Source organism: Perca flavescens, chromosome 12, assembly GCF_004354835.1.
Source record: "Perca flavescens isolate YP-PL-M2 chromosome 12, PFLA_1.0, whole genome shotgun sequence".
Lineage (NCBI taxonomy): Eukaryota > Metazoa > Chordata > Actinopteri > Perciformes > Percidae > Perca > Perca flavescens.
The window spans coordinates 16,730,042-16,751,738 of record NC_041342.1 but is presented as its reverse complement, the minus strand read 5'-3'; the positions used below and the strand labels follow the sequence as shown (position 1 = coordinate 16,751,738).

General features: G+C 38.3%; 2 protein-coding genes across 2 annotated transcripts in view; one reads left to right on the top strand and one right to left on the bottom strand.

The window, feature by feature from the left end:
* Positions 1-7,585, top strand: part of pth1r (parathyroid hormone 1 receptor) — a 47,737-nt gene extending 40,152 nt beyond the window's left edge. Inside the window, exons 6-13 of the mRNA XM_028594294.1 lie at positions 568-754; positions 3,373-3,526; positions 3,953-4,013; positions 5,055-5,121; positions 5,263-5,357; positions 6,267-6,408; positions 6,743-6,784; positions 6,878-7,585. Of these exons, the coding sequence (XP_028450095.1) occupies positions 568-754; positions 3,373-3,526; positions 3,953-4,013; positions 5,055-5,121; positions 5,263-5,357; positions 6,267-6,408; positions 6,743-6,784; positions 6,878-7,240 (1,111 nt within the window). The 3' untranslated portion in view covers positions 7,241-7,585. The remainder of the gene's footprint in view (positions 1-567; positions 755-3,372; positions 3,527-3,952; positions 4,014-5,054; positions 5,122-5,262; positions 5,358-6,266; positions 6,409-6,742; positions 6,785-6,877) is intronic.
* Positions 7,586-11,192: 3,607 nt separating this feature from the next.
* On the bottom strand, positions 11,193-21,391 carry tmie (transmembrane inner ear). The gene is made up of 4 exons (XM_028594293.1): positions 21,281-21,391; positions 16,947-17,064; positions 16,240-16,389; positions 11,193-11,497 (listed from the first exon to the last, which is right to left on the bottom strand). Exons 1-4 carry the CDS (start codon positions 21,389-21,391, stop codon positions 11,193-11,195), a joined length of 684 nt encoding a protein of 227 aa, XP_028450094.1.
* Positions 21,392-21,697: the final 306 nt, after the last annotated feature.

The window sequence follows — 21,697 nt, the reverse complement described above, 5'->3', positions numbered from 1 at the left end:
GTTTTTGGAAATAAAAATAAAAACTAATGAATATTCAGTTGTATTATCATTGGCAATTATTATTTGACTTTGTAATGTTATGGCTATTGATTCAGTTTATTCCAATACTGGAGCATCACCTCAAAGGCCGACTTCAGAGTAAATGCTCAGACACAATGTTTTGGATGAAACTTTTGACAGATAAACTTGTGCTTGTCTGGAAGGAAATTTGCATGCTTTTCTTTCGTTTTTACAGCTCACTTTGAGCCGAGCAATTCAATATTTGTGCGTTTCAAGCCCCTAAATCCCAAGAATGTGTTATAGTCAGCGTGGAATTCAGCTGGCTCTAATTAGGATGAGTTTTGTTTGTGTGTGTGTGTGTGTGTGTGTGTGTGTGTGTGTGTGTGTGTGTAAATAAAGGAGTGCCAGACACACACACACACACACACACACACACACACACACACACACACACACACACACACACACACACACACACACACACACACACACACACACATATAAACGGACACAATTTTCAACAGATATATCTTTTGACCTTGTCGCTCTTGTTTGTTTTCTCCATAGACGATTGCACTGCACCAGGAACTACATCCACATGCATCTATTTGTGTCCTACATGCTAAGAGCTATCAGTATTTTTGTGAAAGATGTTGTGCTCTACTCTGGATCGGCCTTAGAGAACATGGAAAGAGTCACAGTGGAAGACCTCAAGTCCATCACTGAGGCTCCGCCAGCCAACAAAACACAGTTTGTAAGTACACCAACATACTGTAACACACAAATTCAACTTAAAGAGGACTTACGTGCTACAACAAGTAGTAGTAGTATTTATGGTAGGATTCTGATATACAGTATAATACCCAATATAACTATAAAAGATGTTCTGTTTTTTTTCAAAACAATGTCACAACAGGAATCATCGTTTGATTGCCTTTCATGCGCAGATAATTTGTCTTGTATGTTGATGACCGTTAAGCGTTTTGCTTCCAAAGAGGAAGTGGTATTTTGCAAAGTCTCACCTGCTTTTCCAGTGCTGGAGCACATAAACTGCACTGTTTGTCACCATGCCAAGCTTTTACTAGGCCAGTACTTGGCTTTCCCTTTCAGAGTCAAGTTTAAAAAATGGGTTAAGACTGGGTACTTTTCATGCATGCTTTAATATGCAAACAAACAATTTGCGCAATATATTTAATGGACACATATCCTGTGGCTCTCCAAATTGAGTTATACTGGATTGAAACTGCTTCATTAAAGTAGGTGGCATACTTTATGACACAATGACGGATCACAGATGTGTGTACTTTTGTATACTGTATACTGCCGTGTATTTAGCAAATTAGACCTAGTGCCCTAATGAAAATGGAAATTACAGTTTGTGGGCTTCATCCTAAATGTACTGTACTATATGTCAATACAAATGTGAAGTCTCTGTAAATCTAGATGAACATTACCAGGTAAGATTTGGCTTTTTCAGAGATTATAATGTAGACAGTGTTTGGTGCTAAAATTAGGTTTTCATTATTTACCTCTCATTTTCACATTTCATTTAATTTGCTGACTTTGACTGCATACTCATAATAATTTGATCTGTCTGATTCCTACGCATCTGTCTTTTAGGTTATGGTTTATTATAACTGGTCCACAGCACAGGGTTTGCAACAAAGCTTTACTGGCAAGATCTCAATAATCAGCAGCTTTATAACTCAGCAAAAATAAATAAAAAAAACAAACAGAAATATCAAAATCACAGACCTGTGTCTCCCTATAGCAAAATTCCCACTGTGGCCCAGAAGAGCTTGTTAGAATTCAGCTGATGAGAAAAGATAGAGGTGACAATTATAAGACTGTAATCAGTACGGAGGAATTGGCTTCTAATAATCACGACGTGACAATACAATAGCAACCATTGAAGCTGGACAACAGTCTGGAGGTTGACTTTAACTGGAGCCGAATCGATCTCTGACCAGATCAGTATGTGCTCCAATGTACACACATTCGGGGGTTTTTTGGTGGGAGGTTTCCTTATTCAAATCCAGGTGCTAAGGGCAGAGGGATTGTGTATATAGGACTATAAATTGATGTGACTTAACCTCTGTTCAAATAGAAATAATCTTTAATAAGGTCAAAATGCCACTTGTAATATATAAAAGGCATACTGTAGTTCCAGGATATCGAACCTGGGCATTAATTAATTTATCAATTAATTTTTTTTTTTTTTCAATGACTTGTGTGATGTGTCCTCCAATTTCCATTGGTCTTCATAAAGGAAATTCAAATGGTCCAAAAAACATATAACTTACACAAAGAGTTCACTTGGCCTGTACAATGTGGTGGTTATATCTATTGTCTTACCATTATTACATATTTATTATGAAGAAGGTTGACACATTCATGTCATATCACTTATTAAAACAATTAACACAGCCAGCCAGCTGGAACAAAGCATCCAATTATTATTATCTTTTTTCTTTTCTTTTTCTTTTCTTTTTCAAACACACTAACTGACAGCTGGAAAACATTTTGCCCATATGTCACACCGAGAAAACTCCCATGGTTTCAAAACTGCATATTGTGGATTTTCACTGATAATACTTTCAAACAAAAAGCTTAGAATAAAGCTTGGGCTTCCACAAGTGTAGATAATCAATCAAGACACTGTCAGAGAGAAATAACAGGCTGTGAATAACAAAGGCACCAATGCCGTTTAAAATGTGTCAATCTTTGGGTGAGTATGCTGATGGCTGATGGCTGACTGTCAGGAGAGCCAAGATAAATGTATATTCTCGAAGCAAATGCATTGTGTCCATTCACTATAACGTATGTTCTGGCTTCATTTGTGGTCTATCTGCATTAAATACACTTTGATTAACAATAATGACAATTTTTTTCTTTCTTTAAAATAAATAGCCTATATTAGCCCCTTCAAATGTTTTAATTGTTTATTATAAAATATATAAAAAAAAAATTTGAATTTAACTTACTGCTGCATTACTTAATAAAAAGGAGGAACATGAATATTTTTTTTTTATTAAATTTTTGAAATACATTTTTCCATATAGAAATCTGCACATGCAAGTCAGTACAATAAAAGCTAGTCCTTACACAGGCTCTGTTCACGCACAGCAAAAATATGCTTCTTTATAAATCCGAAACCATCATGCAGGAAGCCAGTACAAAGATCTGAAAACTGGAGGGATGTAATCCACTTTCTTGGTCTTTCTTGGTCATGTTATGGCTCTAGCAGCAGCAAATCACTGCTGCAGCTGTCTGCAGACTGTATTGTATTTAAAAAGGTATTGGAAAAGTGTAACTTTTTGTCAGTGTGGGTAGTGATTAAATCTTTTCTCATTGCCTGTTGTTCGTGTATAGATCGGCTGCAAGGTGGTTGTGACCTTGTTCTTGTACTTTCTGGCGACCAACTACTACTGGATCCTTGTGGAGGGTCTGTACCTCCACAGCCTCATCTTTATGACCTTCTTCTCAGACAGAAAGTATTTATGGGGATTTACTCTGATTGGATGGGGTGAGTTCTGCTTCATTTACATTCTACTTGCACAAACGTGATTACAATATGATTAGTGGGCTTGACATGCAAATTAAATTAAATATGTAAAGTATTTCATTTTTTTGAACGGTCTAATTAGTCAAAACAAAAACCAAGGGGGCTGCTGTCAAATCCCAGAGATCCTGATATTGTATTAATAGGTAGGTAAGGACAATAGTAAATTAATTGTGTCTGCGTAAAAACACTGCATGAATATGGGCTTTACAGTTCCTGCATTGTACACACTGTGCGTATAAGTTACATAAGCACAGCGCATACAATGTGGATGCTGTGCTACCCAGGTTCGACCCATATGTGAAGACTTCTTATGGAATCATTTTTTTTTTCTTTTGCGATGCTTATTTTATCACAACAATTTGAATGTGTTTTATTTTATTTTGTCAGGAGTGCCAGCTATGGTTGTGACAGTTTGGGCAACTATGAGAGCCACGTTTGCAGACACAGAGTAAGTGATCTGCATAAATAAAATACACATAAGTCTTGGTGAACTTGATTAGAGATAAAGTGCATTTTGGGTCAGTATATTTATTTTGCTGATCAGATGTTTTTTCTTTTTCTTGTTGTCTCCTTTAACAAATACATTATACATATCCACACTAGGCTGTAACAACAGCAGCATTTCAAACAGACTGGATTTTCAAGAAAAAAATATCGGTACCAAATATGCCATGAACTTTTGTAGTAAAAGGCTTGAGGACAGGTATGAAAGTCAAGAAGAATTAAAGTGAATTCATCTTCAGAGAAAACTGCCTTTATCCAACTAGCAGGGCCCTCAGCTCCCTCTTACTGGCACTATTTGTAGTAACAGTCAAACATTGAGGACTCTGGAGCTGAGAGCTTATGGCTAAGCTGGTATCCAGCAGCTGTCCAGTGAAACCAAACCACATTTTTCACTTCCAAGAATGATAGTAACTACAGCTCAGGCATATACAGTACATTCAGCAGTAAGAAGTAATGACAGGCATTTTGCCAAACATATATCTACAGTAGATGCCACACTGGTTAATACTGACCCACTATCAATGCTTTTTGTACACAGATCTATGAATTTTGCCCCTGATAGCCACTTAAATATGGAGAGAGAAAAAACAGAGAAGATAACCTCAGTATCCTAATTGGTAGCTACAGCCCTAGTTAATAAAACGTGACAGTTTAGGCCAAGTGAACTGTTTTGATACCAACAAAAAAAAAGGCAAAGATTTTGATATTTCAATGCCTTGGCTCAAACTTCAGTAGGTTGGAAATAACTTGAATTCATATCTCAATGGTTTCGTTGCTTGTGTCTAGAACTGTCAGATCAATATGAGAGAGGGGTGATGATTAAGGAAAATGTCTTGTCTAAATCTCTATCTAAATCCTTGGATTTTGTGAAATGGTGGCAGGGATCATTAGAGACATCCGAGGGATCCTGGATCATCCCACCTTGCAGCTTGATCCCTACTTATCCCCTGCTGATCCCTGTTACGTTGTTGTTTATCTTTTACAGGTGTTGGGACTTAAGCGCAGGCAATTTGAAATGGATATATCAAGTGCCTATCCTGGCAGCTATAGTGGTGAGTACATGAACACTGCTTTCACTTTTCCCCTGCTGAGTAGGAGTGTTTCACTGCACCTGTGGCATTACAGTTTTTGGATAACAGTTTATTATGTTTGCAATTACACTTCCTAATTCCATGTTTCTATTTTGTCTTCAGGTTAATTTTATGTTATTTCTGAACATCATCAGAGTCTTGGCAACTAAACTACGAGAAACAAATGCTGGAAGGTGTGACACAAGACAACAGTACAGGTACTGAGTTACTAGAATTTTGCAAAATTCTTATTTATATAATTCATTTCTGAATCTCACAAGACCATCTGCTCCTTTTGATCTATTCATCAGAGGTATTTTTCACTGCCAGTGTGATAAAAACCATGAATGTACTGTATTCACTCTACATGATGCAATTGCAGTTGCATCATGAAGCAGATTCAGAAATGAACCAAAGCAAGCATCATACCAATTAATCAGTCAGATATTTTTCATTTAAAGCTTTAGTGCATGTTTAATGAACGTCCGTTACATTTAAGCCATTGCCAAATGAGTTGATACAAAGCTAATTAAGATTATCCGCTCCACAAAACTCTCTCTGTATTTCTCAGTATGGCTATGTTCAGAACCGCTGTCGTCCGGCGACGTTTGCACACAGAAAATCAAGTGAAGATAATTTCCTTTTCTGAAGAGAATGTTTTTTTAATCCTCCGTGTCCTCCTTTGTTACTAGCAACTGCGTGGAGGGGGGGTGGAGCTGGTGTGCGATCATGGAAGGCTCGTATCATGTGGACGTGCCAACAGTTTTGTTGTCATTACTTAGAATTCCTCATGGGGGCGACAGAAACTACACACTATAGATTTAATAGATTGTTTACTCTATAACATTTTGAAAAGATTGCGAAAAATGCTCATCACCATTTCCAAGATTACTTCTTCAAATTGCTTGTTCCGTCCGATTAACAGACTGAAACTCTAAGATATTCAGTTTAGAATGATTTGAAAAACACATTTAAGAATCTGGAAACAGACCATGTTTTAAATTTTTTACTTAAACCTTCTTTTGAACGACTAAAAATTATTGTTTTCAGTCACTCTTTTAGCTCTATAATGTGTAGATGGTTTAGGAAACTAGTATTTTGATATTACTGTTTGGTTGCTGTTACAGAAAACTGTTGAAGTCCACATTGGTGCTGATGCCACTCTTTGGTGTTCACTACATCATATTCCATGCCATGCCGTATACAGAGGTGTCTGGAGTTCCGTGGCTGATACAGATGCACTATGAGATGCTTTTCAACTCTTTCCAGGTAAAGCTATTGTGGTACAAATGTCAGAAATGCTACTTAAGCTCTAAAGATCCCAATAAATATTAATGTATGTAAGTTGAACAAATCTGATGACCTTTCTTCATCAATGAAGTCTTGAAGGTGAATGTGTCTGAGAGAGATCAATTACATAACGTCTAATAGTTGCTTAGTGTCGGGGTATTTGGTTGTGGTTAGATTTTAATTAAGATAAAGAGGAAGGGAGGGCTGGCTGATGATTTAAATACTAAATATCAAATTATGCAGCTAAAAGTTAGGTGCACACATAAGACAGCTGGTCTGGAAATTCATGAAATCATTCTCTACTCTTTTCCAGGGATTCTTAGTTGCAATTATATACTGCTTTTGCAATGGGGAGGTAAGAACTCAGTTTTTTTTTTTCATTTTACACTACAAACTCCTGCATGGTATTTTAGCTCTTAAATGGCTAAATGACTTCTTCACCTCCAAGGTGCAAGCTGAGATCAAAAAGTCCTGGAGCAGGAGGACTCTGGCCCTGGACTTCAAAAGAAAAGCTCGGAGCGGCAGCAACACTTACAGCTATGGGCCTATGGTATCAAACACCAGTGTTACCAATGTCACTGCCAGAGGGCCGCTGGCCCTCCACCTCACCACAAGGCTGGGACCAGTGCCTGTGAACGGGCACAGGAACCTCCCCGGGTACGTTAAGAACGGCTCTGTCTCTGAGAACTCTATACCCTCCTCGGGACAGGAGCTTCCCATTCCTGATGAGGACCATTCGGCTCATACACGGCCCTGCGAGAAGGAGAAACCCTCACCTGTGATGGAGGAGGAGAGGGAGACAGTCATGTGACCTCCAGGCCGCTGTGTTTAGGGATGAAAACTGAAAACAAAACCAATCATGAAACAGTCTCAGGGCGGTCTGAAGGGAACGGCTGCATGCATTAACACTGCCAGTTTTTTCTCCTGTGAATCAAGCAAGAACATTGCCGACAGATGAGGCTCACGGCAAAAGGGTGTATCACTTTTGTGAGCTGGGCCACCTTTATTTGAGAGATGATGACCCTCATTGGAGTGGCAAAACACTCTCTTTCACCAACCACCTGCCACAGTGAATGTGTAAAAGGATAAAAACAGACTGCCGTTTCTTATTTCTTTTCCACTGCCATAACTGTTATCTTGTTTTCTGTTTGCTTTTTTTGTGCGCTGCTTTTGTGCATAAATCATGGGGTTAGTTAGGTGCAGTAGTTGCCAGGAACAGCCTTAATTATCACCTATGTAAAGCCAGGTGGATTCTGAGTGCACTTAGTGACACGCGTGGGCAATTCAATCAGCAAGTATTTGGATTAAGTCAGCGTGAGTAGAAGTAGTAATTGTAGGCTCATCTTAAAAAAAATGAATGCTACTATTTTAGGGCATCTGTTCATGCTTTCTGGCGTGGCATCTCATTTGTTCTGCATTGACTTAAATCCACTTCAGTGTAAAAGGGAAGGTACTCAGGTAATTGAAGTCCTCATTTGTTGCACACCGTTTTTTTTTTATACTTTTAAAGTGGTGTTTTAGCATGGTCAGCATTTCTCTGAGGGTGTTGGTATGTAATATCAGTCTGTGTTAAATATTCTTTTTTCAAAATGTTGTACAGTTTCTGCTTTGGAAAAAAAATAGTATTCATCTCTCTAATTACAACAGATTTCAACAAGTTCAAATGAATGTTTCATATTCAAATTCTCTCTCTCTCTCTCTCTCTCTCTCTCTCTCTCTCTCTCTCTCTCTCTCACACACACACACACACACACACACACACACACACACCCACACCCACGAAGCCAAAGTAAGAATATCTTTTGGAGACTGTCTCTTTCTTTGGGTTCAGCGTTAGTTGAGCTTAAGAAGAAATGTATGGAAATCTGACAAAACCGGTATCATATGTTCCCACAGTCAAGTTTTCAAAGTACGAGAACCCAGTTAAAAACACAGGGTGCAGGAAATGGTCATGTATTCCAGTGGAATGTTAATTAAATGAGGATTCCAAGAAAATCTCATATTCCATTGGAATTCCAAGAGTGACATTTGTGGTAGATATGAAGGAAAAGCCAGACATGAACAACACGCAGTAATTCTTTCAGATGGTCCAGTGTTATGCTGCTTTTTGATGTGTATATAGAAGTCACAATGTTTACAAAGATCAGAAATACATTCTAATTGTGAGCTAATAGTATTCATGTGTACGAATATGTTATAATGCTGTTTCAATGTTTTTTTTTTCATGTAATTGTTTACGGAATGTTTGCAATATTTGGTTATGTATATAGTCCAAAACAAAACTGGTGAATATATGTACAGGTGACGGAGGGCATTCAAACTAGCATTTAATGAAGCATTCCACAAGATATTTTAAACTCTGTAACTTTTAATGTTGCAGGTTAAGTGTGGTAAATTAAAAGTTACAGAGTTTAAAATACCATCTGTTATACCAAAGAGAAAAGGCTTAATACCCTGCCATAGAAAAGATTATTTTGCAGCATTTCTTTCTGTTTTCATCCACCATCTTGTTTACAGTGACCAAAAATTCTTAAAAGTTGCAGTAAAATCTCCCTCTCTTACCGAACCAAAAAGTATTTGCTTCTGGTGTAGTTAGTGTAGGAAAATGTCAAAATATAAGTGTTGAAATAGTGCACCCACATAGATCAAAGTTTCTTTAGAAATACTCAATTTCATAAAAACAGCAGTGAGACAAATGAGAAAACTATTCACAACACTCAGTAGCTTAGTAACAATGGACCAAGACCATTAATATCAAAGGCAGTTTTGTTGCTCTACTTGGATTTTTGGTCTGAAGTGCTAAACGAGTTGCTATTTGGTTTGGACTAATATGTCTGATAGAATTGTGATTTAGATCAGATTCAGCTGAATGGAGTTTTACCTCACATTAATTTCAATACCATAGCTAATATTTGTGGTTGGAGGCAGTGTTACCCCCCATTCATTTGCTCTCTTATTCCATCTGCTGTTGTGTTCCACTGGTGATTTCACACTGACTGAATTATGCTCCGTATACCCTGATTGCCAGTTTTTCTCCACCTGATGTTAGATCCATTGAGGTGTATGCTTTGACTCAGTTTTGAAAGGTTAAAGCCTGGTTTGTTCCAGTTTGTACTGCCTACAAGTCCAGCAAATTTATTCTGCTTCTAAAAGAGTAGATAGAACTAACATTAATTTATATGTTTAAATACATGTAGACAACTTTACAAACTCTCCACTGCTTTTCCATTTAGCAGATGTTTAAAGGATACGTCTGGTAATGTCCTATATTTTTTTTATTGTCAGCAAATCCCGTGATCCCAAATACCAACACAAACAATAAACTGACTTATGTGCCATATGCCTACAATGCTGTGGCCCAAAAAACTATTAAAATACAATCTAATACAATAAGAAGTGGGCACTGTAGTTTATTTTGAGTCAATCTCACAAACACCTGAGTCCTGGGTGCGTAAATACTCACTCACACACCAAATGTGTAATAAACAGCAGCTGCAAATAGACCCCAATAGATGCGCAATTCATGTTTGAGTGACGTTTGCTAAATGCTACAGTGCTCTGGTGTTTATTTAAATATGTAAGCTTTAAAAAATTAATAACATATTCAAATCAGTTTTTTAAGATTTGGACAAAAATGAGTTTTCGAATAAGAGAAAAAGACGCCATAGGAAAGTACAGACAGATGGACCAACACATTGATGGTTTGGGTAGTTCCATGGCATTTCTTGGCAGTAAGAAAAATATAGAACAATATGGACTAATTAGACGAGGAATTCTAAGAAATGCATTTTGGGCTTTTCGGTGACTCAAATTGATCCCCACTTTAACATTTCCATGGGGATCGGTCATTATTGTGACAGGAGGCTAAGTGTATTTTGCTATACACTAATGACAGGTGGCTGGAGGCCACAGTGATGGGAAGAAAGGCCAGAGGTGGAGGGAAACCTTTGTCACTTGATAGTACAATATCGTAATGTCTTAATAAAGATTTATGTCATATTTAGCTGGCTTCTTTGAGCTGTTGAATTTCTTTAGTCTGAATTTGTACCCCATTCACGAGTACAGTTGTACAAAGTTTTTAAAAAAAATGCAGTTGACTTTCCACTAATTGTCACTGGGCAGGTAAACATTATGTTACTTTTGTGTAAGACAGTTGTTGTTTTTTTATTAAAAAGGTGGCTGGTAACAGAACATGAAAATCTTTTTTTTTTTTTTTAATACATGGAAAATTATATTTGAGCACTTTACTACCCTATAATACAGTATTTTGTTCTGATTGTAATGTAAAATGATTGTGTTTTGGAATCAAGTGTACAAAAGGCCAATAATCATAGAGCTAATGTTGTAATTCATTGTTTTGAAATACCTCTCATGGAAGTATACAATGTGTGTGGTTGTCTTTTATTTATCTCGTGCCTCTTCATGCTTTAGATACAGTATGTGGGCCGTGTTCGCCTTCTAGTCACTCAATAGTGATTTAGGGACGTTGTAGATATCAGTGTAAACTTGGAATAAAATAGAATATGTTTTTGGTCTCTAGTGTTCATCAGTGAATTGTGAATAAGACAATAAATCTGTAATTTTACTGTACTCTGATTTTCTTGCAACTTTTATGATTCTGAAGTAGACAAATGCATGCTCTTATATATAAACCTTTTGTTTATTTCAAATATAATTTACAAATTCATTTTAGAAAAAAAATGTAGCTTGCAGTGAAAAATATGAAATTATATTTTTCAGTGTTTGTCCATGGAAGGCAGAGTTCACTTCTGAGCTTTCTTGGCTCCCCCTTTAGCCCCTCCTTTGCCTCCATTGCCTCCTTTGCCTCCTTTTTCCACTTTCTCTCCCTTCTCTCCAGATTTCTTTCCTTTCCCGTCACCAGCATCTTTCTTGGATGTTCCCTTTTCACCTTTTTCACCCTTCTTTGTTGACGCACTCTTTTCATCTCCTTTTCCTTCTTTGGCATCCTTGCCCTCTTTCTTGCCCTCCTTGGTCTTCTTCTCTCCTTTATCAGCATCCACTTTCCCGGAGACTGTTGTCACCTCCTCTTTAACTTCTGCTTTTGCAGCTGCAGGACAAAAATTTAAAAAAGGTTAAAGGCTTCATGGCAGCACGAAGTATCATCAGAGTCCTGCCTGTAATGCTAATTGGAAGGGAGAATTTTAATCCAACAGAATGTTGGGAGAAGTAGGTTGCATGTAATGAAGGCACATCTGTTTCTATTTAATAAGCATGGTCTATTTATTTTTTTAATGAGATTGTTTGATATGCTTTCTGTGTGAGACTTGGAGAACAAAAGTTTACAGTGAGCTTTGGGTTTAAGTTTTTTCTCTTCATTATTCAGGAGGTGACACCCTGAGGACGTGCACAGCTAACAAAGGTAGTGAGGAAGAATATCTTCTTAAAATTACAAGATTGAGGTTGGAAGGTTCACTTAAGCTTATACTTACAATACATTTTCAGAAATATTTTTACTCGCTTTCTTGCTGAGAGTATCATGAGAAGATAGTTACCATAGTATAGTAAATATGAAACTAGACTAGAAAAGGAGGAAACAGCTAACTCCGCTCTGTCCAAATGTAACAAAATCTGCCTACCGACACCTCTAAAGCTTATTAACTTTTTATTATATGTTATATCTTGATTGTTTGATTTGTATTAAAGCCGAAATGTAAAAAATGAAAGTTGCTGTTTTAAGGGGATTATGGCAGACATGCAGACAACTAACGGAAACATGTGAAACGTTGTTTTTAAATATTAAAACGAAAAGTAATCTTTGAGACTAAAATCAAAGGTAATGCTACCTTCAGTTTGCATAAAAATGAAAACTCAAAAAGCATTTTCATTTGATTTCTTGGAACATTGGTGAGCATTTACACTTCAGCAACTTTTGTTTAAAAACTGTGAAAATTGCTCAAAGGTCAGACTCCAGTTGGGGCCAAACGGAGCTTCATTGTTTTTTTCTAGGAGCTAAGCAAACATTTTCCTGGTGCTCTGCAAATGCTGCATAGACACTGGATACACAAACGAAACCGAGAAAAAAACCAAAACTAAAAAAAACTACGCCAAATGTCAAGTTGCCGGAGGGGGTCAGAGTAGACCTGAAATTATTTCTGTCCTGTGTTTTACTATTTTGGATGAATCCAGCTGACTTAAAATAATCAACCAACCATCAGAATGTTTGTGAATAGATTTCTTTGTGTGCTGACTTAAAACTGTCTTCCCCTCATGCATTTCTCTTCCACTCATCAGCTCCTTTGTGTTGCTTCTTTATATATACCTGATTATACAAAACTTTGATTAGGGATTAAAGCCTGGTTAGTGATGGCTAAATAAAATTCTGTAATAAAATGTCAGTATTTGAAACCCAAACATGCTCCACATTTTTCCAGTTTGGTTAAACTTGGGAGTGCTGTTGCCATGAGTCCTGTTATTTACATACTGTGCATGGTGGTGGAATAATTAAAGGTTAACATTGCCCTCTACCAAAGGCCTTGACCCTCACACCACCACTAAATGTCAAATTCAGCTCAGATACAGCTGGTAGAATGTTTAATAAAACTTGAGGGCATAGGGCTTCTTGACATGGTGACATTTCAAAGAAATCCCAATTCAGTCAGACTGACACAATTGTAAATGTAATCTCAGATGTGATGTCTTACTGATATCACAGATAATGCTTATTAAAATGAGTTTTTCCTCTCGAGGAACAAAGCGGGACTTGTAACCAGACCAAGTCGCCGTGCTCAAATTACCTTATCCTCGCTACGCATTCAGAGCTGTAGTGGACAGAAGTGTGAGAAATGTGTGTGAGTTCTTTACAACTACAGCTGCAATTGTTTGTTGACACTTTGCACTGGTCTGGTGAGAGTTGATGGCCAAATCAAGGTGGCAAAAAAGGGATTGATTCACAGCTCTGTCTGTTCAGTCACTGTGTTGGTGTGAGTGTTTGTGAGGGAGATGGAGAGAGAGAGAGGGAGGGGGGGATGATAGATAGATACTTTGTTCCTTCCTTCCCTTTCTTCTCACTGTGTTGCAACATATATTGGCTATATGAACCTGGAAAGCTTTTGTTTCTTCAACTTTGTTACAGATGCAGCTCAGTAAGAATGTGCAAACAGAGGCGCAGATACTGTAAGTTCTTAATAAATAATGTCAGACATCTTAATGGTGCAAAGAAAGAGAATATTTTTTGCAAACATGTTCACAGTTTTTACAAGCTACTGTGAAAAATGTATTAGTGCGTGGCCGGGTTGGTTCAGTGGGTAGAGCAGGCGCACATATACTGAGAGTTTTATGCCTCGACGCAGAGGTCCAGGGTTTGAATCCAACCTGTGACAATTTCCTGCATGTCTTCCCCCTTTCTCACCTAGCTGTCCTATCAAATAAAGGTGGAAAAGCCCAAAAAAATTATCTTTAAAATAAAATGTATTCATGCACACATTCCAAAGATAAGAGGGGGCATTTCTTGATCCTCATCTAAGCTATATTTGGTGTGTACTGTTGCTTTGCATAATCAAGCCCTCGAAAGATTGCAAAAGTTTCAATTATGAATTTCATTTTATATTAAAATGTGTACTACTTTACATTCACTCTATATTCTCTGTGTGTGGTCAGTTGGTTTGTCAGATATTAACGCATAATTCTTTTCAGTGTACCCTAAGCATGACATGATCACTGGGGAAAAGCAGCAATTTGCAAGCCCTCCTCTTTAATTAATTCAGAAGCAAACATTACAGTATGGTTAGTTTGGAGTTCATGGTTGATGGCATCTTATAAATATTATATCTCATGGCTGCAGTCAGAGTACCTCCCCTTCAGCCCCTCTCCTAGAGCCACATGGTTGATTAGTTATATAGTTGTTATAGAGGATCTGCATATTAGATCAACTCTCTAGACTACACTAGCAACAGTAGGTTTATCATGTGATTTCTTTCCCCCTTCTAACGCAGCTCTTATTTGACACAGTTTTCAAGAAAAACATATTGACAGCTCAATGCTTTCTCTTCCATAGATAATTACACAAGAACCAATGAATGTATTTGTGCACATGAATGCATAATATATCATAGCGAGGAACAGGACAAGACAGATGTCAGTCCCCATTTGTCACATTTCTTAACCTGAGAAAGACACGGCTAAGCAGCTAAGATGGCTTAGATAAACACACAAGGCAACACACCAAATTCCTGAGAGAGTGGAGGTGTAAAGACCAGAACATTTAATTACAGTATTGTTGACATCAATGATCATAATTTAATGAACACTACTGGGAGATAGTGTGAATGATTTGCGTTATCCAGAGCTAACCTTAGGATATCAAACAGGCAGGGGAACAGACAAACAGAGCACAAACAGCATGCTGCATGCATTACCATTTTCACAGCTTACAGTAATAGCAATTTTATGTTTCATAATTTACTCAAAGTTATCAAAGTCATAGGCTCTTGACATTCACATGCAAATATGCATGAAACAAAATCTAATCTATTAAAAAACATGAACCTGAAAAAATACAAATAGTATAAACTACAAAACGTCTAGCTGCCTTAAGGTAATCAAATTTGCAAAAGCATGACAATCTGTATTTTGTGGCCACAGTAAAAGTCTTATTTTCTACTGCACATTTACTGCTACACTATAACATCACCACAAAGCAACATTGGATTAGTGTAATCTATTTTCTGGCTTTGCCTTTCAAAGGTGATGTGGTAAGCAGTTAAATGAGAGATGCATTTGTATTTTCTTGAAGTTCTCTTTTATCGATAGCATTAAGGAAGACCAGCTCGATGGGTGTTGAATGAAGAGGACTTTTAGAGTGGCTACCAGTGTATATGCACTGTGTATTTCAAAGTCACATAGGCAAGAGGAGAGTCTGAAAGACGTTGAGAGCAGAAGAGAAGGAAGGGTAAAAATCAGCCCGTCTCTGGCAAGGTGAGGGAGCTGGGTTGCTCCTCGCTGACCCTAACTACTGAAGGCTGTCTGTTGTTAGCACTTTGAGTGTGGATATGCTCGGAGACTGTCTGCACTGCAGAAGCATCTGGGGCAGCTGGAAGAAAAGCATTGAGGAAGAGAAAAAGAGAGGGGAAGAGGATTTTTTGTATAACAAAGCATACAACAGAGAAGATGAATTGAAGTGCAGCAAGTTTTGTGAGGTGAAAAGAAGAGAGTAAAAATGTAAGAAAGTAAAGCTGTCGTAGGAGAGATTTAATGTAAAGACAGCAGTCCTCGTAGCCTTAATAATAAACAGCAAAGAGTCTTGTAAGACCCTGTCGATTTGAAAACATTTAATTCTGGTATTAAATACACTTCTCTGCCCATAGACAGTATATATACCCTAATCCATAGTGAAGCTCTCCCCACAGAGTTATTTCTCCTGCTTTTTCAGATCTCTAGGGTGTGCTTTTGTGCAATCACAGATTGTTCCGATGGGGTGCAATGCACTCTGTGTAGTTTATTGATGTCACAGGACTTTTATGTATGAAACACTTTTCAAACATTTATCTCCCATTTTCTGTCAGCCACAAGCATTTGAAGTTGCTGTGTGCAGCTTCAAAGTATTAATACAAACGGTGGCACAAAAGAAAACAAGCAAACGGCTCCACAATAGTGTCGTGGCTTGTTTACTTACGAGAGGTGGTGTGAGATAAGACACTGAGAGATGGATTTTAAGTTGTAATATAATATCCGTTTATTAATGAAACAGATATGAGACAGCTTTTACTTGAGCTTGTGTATTTCAGCTTGTTAATATTACCAATTTAATAGAGTCACATTAATATTGGTAAGATATTATAGAGAGGTACTTACAGCCTGGGACCTCAGTCAGCTCATTCAGAGGTGGCACTGTTTCTAATGTGTTGGCGTATTTCTTGGCGGCCTGTCTTTGCATGTGCCGTGCCTCTATTTCCTTCTTGGTTCTCGGGATTCTACATTTGAATATACAACATAGAGCGATAACTGAGGGAGGGAGGGAGGGGAGGTGTTTGGGGGAGACAGGGGGGGGACAGGGTTATAATAATTACTTAAAGTCAAGTTTTATACAGACATTCATTTTACCTAGATAATTAATCTTAATGATTTTGGTGATCCCTCGATCCTTTGTCATCTAGCGCCACAATGAAGTTTACATTTGTGTTTTTGAGTGAAATGTGTCAACAATTGTTGGGTGGATTGCCATGACAATTGATACAGACATTCATATCATTGTGTTCACAAATGCCATTGAGCATATTGGCATTTATCTCAAAGCACTACTGTGACTAAGTACAGATGAACAGAGCCAGAAACAGGAGCCTGGAAACACAGAAGTGATCCCCGCCTTTCCTGACACAATATCAGAGTCATCTTTACTAATCACACTGTGCTTGATAATCACACTGTGGACGCATAATTATAATATAATAATAATTGCATGCACTGACATCTTTGGCCTGCAGTTATTTCTCAAGATTGCACAGTATTTGAAGAGTGGTTTGTGGAGGTGTCAACAAAGTGATTTCATTAGCTATACTGACCAATTGCTAAAATAAACACAGAAAAGATGGCGATGACCTGCCATAACCGCAGCCCCCAGAAAACAACTGACTCTGAGGTGATGGGGTCCGGCTTCTTTGGGGGATCTGTGGGCAAGAGCTGTGGGAAGAAAAAGATATGTAGCTTTTTTGAGTATCTGCACACCAAAAATAAACCTTCACACACAGTTCAGCGCAAACCTCAAAGAGTAAACAAGCTCTTAGAGTAACCCAAGCTTCACATCCTCTTTTCATCATCTTTGGGCAATGTAGTGTGTCAGTAAAGTATAGCGGTGTAAGGTTTTTCAGTCACTTTTCTTTCTTTCTGACTTCAAATAGAAATGAAGTAATAATCCACTCTGATTGAAACTAATTACAGACACATATACACAGTCATACATTAAACAAATGTAGATATACAAGAAGGGTTTGAAGTCCTCTAAAGAGCACCATTTCCCCAGTGACCTTAATGACATTATCACCAGTTAAGTTTCACATGACCAATAATAGTCTTCTTTCAGTGCAATCTATCCACAAGCATGTAACCTCACCTTTCATACTGAACTCTGTGAAGGTCTGTGTATGACATTTAACTGAACAGTTCCTAACAGAAATTGTTTACGTTTTTTTTTCCCAAGGCATTGGAAAAAAGGTTACAAAACTACAGGTGAAAAGGTCTAGTATTTCTGCAGCCAAGAACACAACAAAACCCACATAACCTGTGGGTTTTTGTGGCTCTGTCTCCACCTCAATCTCCTCTTACTTGACACAAACAAGTGCTGAGGTTTACAAACATGACCGGCATGAGACCAGGCAGCCAGAGTAGGCTGATATCTTTTCATTGCAGACTTTTCTTGCATTTTTCAAATTTTCCAATGGACTCACATGTCTTAACGCTCTGCTGCACAAAGTTAAAGCTATAGTGCGCGATTATTTTATGTTAATTAACGTCCGTTACATTCAAGCCATTGCCAAACGAGTTGATAGTTAAGCCTATTAGCTCCACAAAACTCTCTCTGCATTCCTCAGTATGGCTATGTTTAAATGGTGTAGTCCAGCGACATTCACACGCAGAAGCTCGAGTGATGAGTTTTACGTCACCGCTGAGAAAGGACAAAAGCAGCGTTCAGCTTTGGAGACGAAGAGGACATAAAAATTACTAGATAATAACCTCTTCTGAAGAGACCATCCTGTTTGTTTTTAATCCTACGTGTCCTCCTTGATTTGACGGGATAAATGCTACTAGCAACTGCGTGGAGGAGGGGTAGGGGAAGTGCGCCATCACCGCAGGCTTGCATCATGGGGATGCGCCGACAGTGTTGTTGTCATTATTTAGAATTCCTCCAGGGGGGTGACAGAAACTACAGTACGTTCAGTCAATAATGTCCAAAACAACATTTTCTTGCATTTCAAAATGCCTTTCTCCAGAGCTGAGAATTGGGGAGCAATAAGTATAAAAACTGCGTGAGTGTGTTTATGTTAAATCGATGGCTTCGATCACTACTTAACTGCCGGTGCCAGCAGAGCATCAGTTCCCTGATAGAATCAGTGTGAGGATTTCTCCCTGTCTACTGTATCACTTGATTGGATGATACAAGGTTGTTTTGGAAACTCTATACTTTAAGATAATAAACCAACAAGCCATGGATCAGAAAATGGACAGTTATTACATTTGCTGCCTTTACTGATAACACCATTATGTGGTGAAATTGAAAAATGTTCTAAGAATAAACCAAGGTGGCTCTAGGAAATGAAAGGGAATCATTTTGCTTTGGTAGAAATTAAATAAAATACTTCTAATACTACTAAAACACATTATTATTATTATTATTATTATTATTATTAACACAGATTATTATTAACCAAAATGTTTTACAATATTATCACATATTTGCAGATTCTGAAAATAGGTTTGTTAGATTAGAATGTAATCTAATTTAGATTTAAAAATGTAATTATTATTAGTTGAACTATAAAGCCAAAAAAAAAGGGGGGTCATGCTCTATATTGTTTGAGGACACTAGAGGTACTGTGAACCTGAACAAAGAAGCTGAAAAGAAAGAAATAGTCTCAATAAGTTTACACTTGTGTTTGTGCAACTCCCACAGAAGGATTAGCCTTGATGGGGATATTTAGCATGGCTCTTAAATAATAACAAGTTTTGCTTCAAGAGTGATTATATAATGCTTTAGTCCTTTCCTCTGGGGGCATTTCATGGGCCAGGATTAGTGGCTATAAACCTCAAGTTTTCTTCTGGTGGAACAAACAAAACAAACTCAGAAGATTACTGACCTCAAATTACCTCATATGTTAATCATTATATACCCAAATTTATGACATATTATTGTTTATTGGATGGTTGGTTGGTTAGTTTGATCATCAGATATTCAATGGCATATTTGGGTATTCTTCCTCGAGTAAGTTTCTTGTTTTGTTTTTCTAAGAAGATCCTTTAGGGACTATTCAAGAAAGATTAGCATAATGGAATGGAGGATTACCATTAACAGAGGCGTTTAGGAGTGGGCACAGGGACAGGTTTAAAGAGGCAAAGTACAGGTTTAGCAAGGCAGTGAGATATGCTTACAGACTATACTCTGAGAAACTCCAACAACAGTTCTCGGCTAATGACTCTGCCTCTGTCTAGTGTGGCCTCAGACAGATCAACCAGTTACAAACCTAAAGCACCCCACTCAATCAACGGCGGTACAGGGAGGTTAAGTCCAACAACTTAACCTCCCTGAACCTCTTATCAGTCCCTCAAACTCCTGAAGTTTGCGGACGACACCACCCTCATTGGACTCATCTCTGGTGGGGATGAGTCAGTCAACAAGTGGGAGATTGACCACCTGGTTATCTGGTGCAGTCAGAGAAATTTGACAGTCGACATGGTTGTGCAGAACGCAGACCCAGCTGCCCCCATCACCCTGGGTGACTCCCCAGTCAACACAATGGAATCCTTCCATTTTCCTGGGCTAAATAATCTCCCAGGACCTCAAGTGGGAGCTAAACATCAGCTGTACACCTCCAGGACCTGGGGGACCTGTATGCCTCCAGGACCTGTACGCCTCCAGGACCCGAGGCGGGTAGGAAAGATTGTGGCCAACCCTCCCACCCTCCCACCGGACTCTAAACCCCCCACCTCCAGCACTACACATTACATCATTAACACACATTCTTGACTAATATCCCTAACCACTGCACATATTATAAATACTATACATTTTTGCACATCCCCTGATCAATATTTTTGCACGCCCTGCACAAATCATACTCTTTCTTTCCCTTTGTAGTAGTTATATTGCACATATTTGTTATAGTGTATTCTTTTATTATATATTATATTATTTTTTTATTTTGTACTTTTTATTGTAATACTGTATATCTATTCTGTATTTATGTTCTTGACTGTAGCAGTTCTTTGCTTTAATGTGTATTTACTTTAATATGTTTATTGTTTACTGTATGCACCATATACACCAAGGCAAATTCCTTGCAAGTGTAAATTTGCTTGGTAATACAATATTCAGATTCTGAATTCTGATTTAAACATCTAATAAAAGGAAACTCAGCTTTGGAATACAGGTTTAGTTATGCCTCATGTATTAAAGGACCAATTACAATTGACTGACTTAAATAAAGGATATCCTGTACAGAGGATATACGCAATTGTCTGTCATGCCTATAGTATTTAGATTATATATCCTGAACAAAGTTTTAAAATTGCACCACATGCACATGAAAGTAAAACTGATATCAGTCAAGCCTTCACTGTCTGACACCTGCAGATGCTGATGCTATTGAGCTAGCCTTCAGTATAAACAGGATATGCATTACATTTATTCTTTAAGCATCTTCAGCTACCAACTGAATATATGGTAGTTTGTCCATTCAGTCATGTTTCTACACGGTGTACTGTTTAGAAAGTAGGTAAATTGCCATTTTTTCAGAAGCAGTATAGTTTTATTACAAAACATAATGGATTTCAGCTGTTTTTTGTAGTCAGATCATTGGCTCATCACAGGCTGCATATTCTCTGCAAAGGCACAAAACAACTTGTCATACAAGGACTTGTCATATTCATCATGCTGTTTGCACCAATACAAACATGTGTGGCTTAGCTATTTATGTAAGACCATATAATGTATCAGGTTTCTATGTCTATTCCCTCATTCCTCATCACGTAGCACAAGCAACAACTATGGCACCCAATCAACGAGTGTGAATCACATAAAGCTACCTTTTAAATGGCAGAACACCTGCACCCGTCACAGAGAAAAACCCTGAGGATATTCCTGAGAGGAACCTGTGGAGGACATGCTGGTGTATCAAGCTCTTACCTCAGGATCCGGAACCTGGGAGAACACGGAGGACAAGCACTGAGACAGCAACACTGCTCCCCAGCCCCGCAGTAGGTGCTGAGGTGGACATACAGGCTGATCCCCAACCATTCTCTCCCCCTCTTTCTTCCTGCAGCCACCCTGCCCCCTCTCTCCCTCTTCTTCTATTCTTCTTTCTCTCTGTCTGCCTGCCAGCCTGCACTGGCGCCGTATAGAGGACAGGACCACAATGGCCCTGGGTGATTAATGGTGACTATGGTGCTGACGGCTTCCTTCCATCCACAGTTGTCTGCTGCTCTGCTCCTCTATCTCTTGCCTTTCTCCCACAACTCTGCAGAAACACCAAAATACACACTGCAGGCAGCTCAAAACTGCTCCACCACACTGCCTGGGAGCGAACACTGCAGTCAGTGTACA

What these genes read in the sequence shown, in the direction of transcription:
- tmie (XM_028594293.1), bottom strand. Translation starts at nt 21,391, where the DNA reads ATGGTTGGGGATCAGCCTGTATGTCCACCTCAGCACCTACTGCGGGGC. An exon ending in CCCAGGTTCCGGATCCTGAG is followed by an intron (nt 17,065 to 21,280) that starts GTAAGAGCTTGA and finishes TTCTTCCCACAG; the next exon opens with CTCTTGCCCACAGATCCCCC. An exon ending in GCTGACTGAGGTCCCAGGCT is followed by an intron (nt 11,498 to 16,239) that starts GTAAGTACCTCT and finishes TTTGTCCTGCAG; the next exon opens with CTGCAAAAGCAGAAGTTAAA.